The sequence below is a fragment of the Asparagus officinalis genome, chromosome 3, assembly GCF_001876935.1.
Source record: "Asparagus officinalis chromosome 3, Aspof.V1, whole genome shotgun sequence".
Taxonomy (NCBI): domain Eukaryota; kingdom Viridiplantae; phylum Streptophyta; class Magnoliopsida; order Asparagales; family Asparagaceae; genus Asparagus; species Asparagus officinalis.
The window spans coordinates 74,898,471-74,905,152 of NC_033796.1; the positions used below are offsets into that span (position 1 = coordinate 74,898,471).

Genomic DNA, 6,682 nt, shown 5'->3' on the forward strand with positions numbered 1-6,682 from the left:
TCGAATTTTATAGGAATCTGTCGATTGACGATCAAAGTTTGTGATACCTCGAACTTCGTGCCCAACCTCGAAGACCGCGGGTTACCTCGAAGACCGTGTGCGCTCCCTCGAAGGCCGTATCCAACGGTTAGAAATAAAATACAAGAGGTTTAAATATAATTGAAAGTAATGGGTAAAATATTAAAATAGAAGAGAGGTTTTTTTGATATTGTTGGAGCTCCTAACTAGGAGCTTGTTGGAGCTCCATAAAAGGAGTGCCTCTTAAGGCTTAATTTTTTAATTTTTATTCTAAAATGTTTGAGAGCTCTTGAGAGTTTGCTGACTAGGACTCCTAACTGGGAGCTTGATGCACTTGCTCTTAAACAAGGGTAAATTATTTGGACTTTGGATCGGGGAGAGAGAGAGATGAGGGAGAAATTGAGCATATGGGTACTGTTAGCTTGTATTTGGGCTTTGAATTCGAGTTCTGTTAATGGCTCCACTGATCAATCTGATGGTAAAGCCATCTCATCTTTAGCAGCTTTTTTGATTTTTAAAAAAAATCTATTTCACATATTTTGGATTCTTTTTCTTCTCTTTTTTATGTTAATGCGGATAAAGGTAAAGTACCCAGTTGTGGAATCTGTCTCAATTTGTAGTTGATCATCAATTTTTGTACCTTTTGATTCATTTCAGTTTTCCCGGCGACTTGAAATTGGATGAAAATTGGAGTTTTGTAGCAAAAATCTGATTTTTGAACTGAATCAATGAAGTTCCTCACCTCTGTGTTCAAGTTTAATGTACAAAAGCAATAATGTTGAGTGAATAGTTTCTTCAGATTCTCTGCAGCCCTTTGTATTTGAAGCTCCTTTTTTACTGATATGAGAAAAATATATTTTCTGTATCCACCCTAATTTTTTGATGGATGCTGATACCTTTTTGCTTGTCTTTTAATTCCAATATCATGTATCTATATGTTTGCTTGCTTGTTGTAAAATCTGATATTGGACTAAAGAAGTGCTTCCTTTTGTTTAGTTTTTTAATGAACATGTATATAATATGATGTGCATCACATTAATCTTCAAATTTTTATGTGATTATCTGGTTTTTTAATGAACATGTATATAATATGATGTGCATCACATTAATCTTCAAATTTTTATGTGATTATCTGAGACTTCAGATTCTTAGCAGTTTTCTTTTCGTGCATCACATTAATCTTCAAATTTTTATGTGATTATCTGAGACTTCAGATTCTTAGCAGTTTTCTTTTCTTTCCTTTCTTTTTTCCCATTGTTTTTTGATATGCTAAGAAACCCTGATGAACAGTATAGAGATGTTTTTTTTTTGCCCTGCAAGTAATGTTGGCACAACCACTTGTTAATGAGATTCTAAATTTATATTCTTGGAGGAGTGCAGATATATTTTTGTTTATATACAAGTTTATATTTATCAGTAAAGATTCACGGAAGTATATTCTAATGGCTTTTAAGCAGCAGTTACATGATGCTAGTGAAGCTTTTGAACTGCGCAATTTCCCTGAGATATCAACACATCTTTTGCCTAGCAGATTTTTTCCCCTGTGAATTTTCGGTGCCATGTGTTTAATACTATTGGATTAAATCTTTTCCTTTTCTTATTATTCTTCTCCTGTGAATTTTCGGTGCCATGTGTTTAATACTATTGGATTAAATCTTTTCCTTTTCTTATTATTCTTCTCTTTCTTATTTTGCTACTTGTTCATGATACACTATTGGATTAAATCTTTTCCTTTTCTTATTATTCTTCTCTTTCTTATTTTGCTACTTGTTCATGATACTGAGAATACACTGCCTTTGGTCTTCAGGGTCTCAACCCCATCTGGTCCTCTCTAAATATATCTAGATGAATTTAGTTCAAATATTTTTCATCTTCATTTGTTCTCTTTGTATGTTCCATTATGCAGTTACCCCTCTCAATACCTTGTTCAGTAGCTTAAATTCACCGGGGCAGCTAAGTGGTTGGAAACAAAATGGTGGTGATCCCTGCGGGGAGTCATGGAAAGGCATTACATGCTCAGGGTCATCAGTTACCGAGATGTGAGATTCTTCAAAACTATTTTCTTATTGAAATCGATGTATTTATTGAAGCATGTCATTTTTCTTCTAGAAAATTGTCAGGTCTTGGACTTACCGGGACATTGGCCTATAACATGGACTCCATGAAATCATTAATTGAGCTGTGTGCATTATTCTTTCTCTATGCATAATCTTGCACATAGACCCCCTGTGGTATCACTGTTTTAAACTTACTATCCATGTAGTTTCATTGTTGCAGATAGAGCCCCTTGGTTAAATCATTTCTCTTTAACCCTCAGATAGTCACAAATTTCACCTTTGCAAGATGTGCCAAAATTTCACGAAGGATAAAAGAGCAAAAAAATTAACCAAGGGGGTCTATCTGAAACAATGATACTATACGGGTAGTAAGTTCAAAACAACGATACTGCAAGGTTCTATATGCAATTAACCCTTTTTTCTTTTGGGATTTGGGTTTGATATCCTGAATATGATGCAGAGACATGAGCACCAATAGCCTTGGAAACGGAGGCCAAATTCCATATAATCTTCCTCCAAACCTCAAACGGCTGTAAGTTTTGATGCAAAATTCTAGATGGTTTGGTTATTTCTTTCTAATTAACTCCTGTGACATTGGTTATGCAGAAATCTTGCTTCTAATCAATTTGCTCAAGGCATTCCTTACTCAATCACTCTGATGCATGCTCTTGAATATTTGTGAGTATCATTATGAAGGGAACTTTTATTGTCATATTTTGTACTTTTCTTCTGGATATTTTTTCAGTTAAAACGAGTTGATGATGAAGGTAGGAATCTTGCTCACAATCAGCTTCAGGGAATCTTAACTGATATGTTTGGACAACTCTTACATGATCAAATCTTGAGACAATGTGAATAAAAGCTCCTTTCTCTCTTATCCCCTGAAATTGCTTACTATTTTCAAAGCAAGGCAGATTGTGCTTTTAATGAATTAACAATCATGTAGCTGTTAGGAATTTAACGCCTAAACCCCTAATGCAACAGAAACGCAGTATAGAAAAAGTACACCAAGATTTCATTTAACGGGAGGCTTCGGGCAACTGGCCTACGTCCTCGGGAGCCACAACAGATAATTTCTTATTAATTAACAAGAAATACAATTTTAGGGGCGATATCTCAAACTGCAGATTTCTCAGTATAAACACTTAGCTACAGCGTTAATAATCAAAGGTATTGAAACCGCTTTTCAATTTCACTTGAGAACAATATGAATAACCCACATATAAAAACCCCTTTTATATTCTTGCTCTCCTTAAATCTTTTTCTTAATTCTCCCTCAAATCAATGAGCGCTGGAGATGGGAACGCTAGCTGCGTTCCGTGGTCCCGTCCGGCCAGTAAGGAAAAATCGGAGGAGGGGTAAAAAGTACGGCCTCCGGAAACCCTAGCGGGGCGGTTTAAATAACGATGAGGGGATGACGCTGGCGACCAGCTTCGCCAGCGACCCGCGACGCCATAAAGAAGGGGGTGCGAAAGGCAGAGGTCGAAAGACGGCAAGCTCGAATGGGCGTGGTCTCGAACGCAGACTTCGCAAGCGGGTTCGGCCCACTCTGCGTTCGCCGGCAAGTGGATGCGTTCACGAAGGAATTGGCGTTCGCCGCTTTCGCCTGCGATCACTTCGCCATTCTCGAGCCTCGTCGGAGCTTCCTCCGCCGTCGGTATAACCGGCAGCGTCGCTGCGGTTCGTCAGCTCCACGCACGCCTTGCAACATCCATTGACAGCTCGCCGCTGAGCTCTTCGCCGGTGTTTTACCACAAGAGTTGGTATCCCCCCAAATTAAACAAGTCTCCCACGTTGGAGACCAAACCGACGCCAAAGCGCCTATCTATCATTGAAGGCTCATCTCCGTGTGTGTGCTGTCCGCCCTCATCATCTTATGCAATGACAAGGCCAAGACTTGAAGTTAGCGATCACAACTCCAGTTTCTGAACATCACGCTCTTTGTTTAACATAGGTCTGCCGGATTTCTTACCTCCCTTGGAATCTTTTCCAGTTTTAACACGTCACTATCCAACAGCGAGATCCATGATGAAGTAAGATACCGCGAACGCAATTATGCTTCGTTTCTCTAGTAATCGGAAATGCCAATTTTTCGCCAAGTGTATCACACTTCTGGGCTTATCACTGTGCAAAACATTCTTCTCCTGTTTGAATCCCAGCTCTGTCAGACAAACCCTTGAATGCCATATCATCTCATTTACTGGACTTCAGTCACTGCAATAAGACTCGAGGCTTCTGTAGTGGATGGTGGGCTAACGATCTCATGTACCTGTGACCATCCATACTGACAGCTGTAGTTATCGAGCGAATGAATACATAGCCGGTGTGTGCTTTCTTCGTGTGATCAACTTCGCCGAGGCGAAGTCTGCATCTAGCTTACCCTTGCACTTCTACCTCTCCCTTACAATCAGTGCAAACACTTTTGGTTGTTGTTTCTCCGTAGATAATCTCAGAATCCACTTTGAAGGCCGCTTCTCCAATGGAGGCTTTTCCTGGATTCGCATAAACCGACTGACCACTATCCACTGCCATGGCCAATGTCTGGTCTCGTACAGACCATTGCGTACATCAGGCTTCGATAGCTTGAGGCAGTAAGAGGACCTTGAGCCACTTATCTCTTTCTCTTTCTCTGAATGACGAGACGATCCTTCGATAGACGGAAAATGGCTGGCCAAGGGTGTGCTCACTAAGGCCTTGGGCGTCGCCCATATTATCTCTGCAAAACACGGTTGACTGTACTCCGTCTGAGATAACTGCCAAGAGACCTCTCTTTCTTTATCTCTCGTGTATTGCCATTCAATGGATCTCTTCGCCTGGGACCCAAGTCCTTGCATGTCAACTCCTAATTGACTAGCTGCTGCCTTCAAGCTTCGATATCCGTCCAATATCTTCTCCTGCCAACCAACATATCATCAAATACAGCAGTAGGTGATATAGCCTGACATTGCATATCTTTTGAGAGATAGCAACATTGAGTCGGCGTATGCACTTCTGAAAAACCTTTCGTTGTGCATGAAGCATCAAACTTCTTGTCACCACTAGCCTTGGGGTCTGTGTTTCAGGCCCAATACAGTTTCTTGAGTCTGCACACCAGGTTTTTCTTTTGCTTTTGAGAAACTATCTGGCTTGATGCATGTTATATCTCGTCTTCTAGATTCTGAAGAAACGCCAGTCTTCACGTTCTAACTGCTCGAGCATGAAGATCTTCATATTGCCTACAATACTATTAGCGGTCCTTGATAGTTATTAGCTTTACACTTGGAGCGAAATATCGTGTAGTCAATTTCCTTCCTTCTGCTGAGCTTGACAACTAGAGGCGCCTTATATCTATGTGGAACCATCTTGCTTCCTCTTTCACCCGGTTAACCCAAAACCCATTTTGTTGTGAAGTGCCTTTTACCGTGGGGCACTCAGCTAGTTCCCACGTGCGTTTGAATATGGAGAGACTTCATCTCATCTTTTCATGGCAAGCTCCACTTGCTTCGCATCTCCACATGACAAGCACTTCATCAAGCTTTCATGGCTCCCCACCATCTGCAAGTAACAGATAGATTCATGTATCTCCTGTTGGGCTACAGAGGAGGGACGAAGAAGATCTATCTTAATATCTGGAGTCTGGTGCGTCGCGGGCTCCTGCGCCAACATCTTGTCACACAGGCTCTTCTTGCTGAGGACCCTCTGATGGTTCTTCCGAGAGGTTACTACGGGACATTCATGTGCTAATCTACAAATATTGACTCGCCCTCTCTGAAGCTCATCATGTGTGCATGTCCTTGTACATCACCTTCTCGTTGGAATATCACATTCTGCGCTGCGGACTCACCTTCTTGTTTTCGATTGTTCCAATGCAGCGTAGCCGAATCATCTTCAGCCTTAGCCGGATAAAAGTGATTTCTTTTGATTTGGGATCAAGTCTTAGTTCACTGCCTTGATCACAATATGCACGTAAGCTACACAAAACGAAAAAAGACTTATTAGAGTGTGCAGAGTTTACCGCTCGTTCCGCACCATACCTCTCTCTGTAGATTCTGTGCTCCAATGCGAAAACGATGGACACTCGGTTGACAAGTAAGCTGGCTGTGTTGACCGCTTCTGGCCCAGTAACTGCTTTGGTAAAGGCCTGATTGTACATCTGATGTTCTGGCTCTCTCTGTCAAATGACGTTCGGTTCATACTCGCCTCAGCTACACCATTTTGCTGATGGCAGTGCCGGCACGGTTCTCTACCAGTTCTGATCCCGGCTCATAGCAGAAACTTCTTGATGCACTTCGGTGTCTTCATGACTCACGCCTTTCTCGGTCCTGAGCTTCTTTTTTCTCAGAACTACGGTTACATTCTCGACCATGGTATTCATCTTCTGAAAGCCTCAAACACTTTCTACGTTATGTTTCAGAAAGTAGACCGCATACTTATTCGAGTGTGATCAGCTCGATAAAAGTACGAAGTAGTGTTCCACACCAATCGAACGCCAGTGCCGTTGGTTGACTCCCACAATAACATCTGTCATATTACACAATGATAAAGTATATAGTGATATATATAATAATATAACATATGTTTTGGTTTTATAGTTTTCGGTTATATATGAAACAATGTAATAGGGAATG

General features: G+C 40.9%; 1 protein-coding gene across 1 annotated transcript; it reads left to right on the plus strand.

The window, feature by feature from the left end:
• LOC109832341 (protein STRUBBELIG-RECEPTOR FAMILY 7-like) lies at positions 383-2,772 on the plus strand. The gene is made up of 4 exons (XM_020399745.1): positions 383-496; positions 1,925-2,057; positions 2,536-2,607; positions 2,682-2,772. The coding sequence occupies exons 1-4, from the start codon at positions 406-408 to the stop codon at positions 2,755-2,757; spliced, it is 372 nt and encodes a 123-aa protein (XP_020255334.1). The 5' UTR covers positions 383-405; the 3' UTR covers positions 2,758-2,772.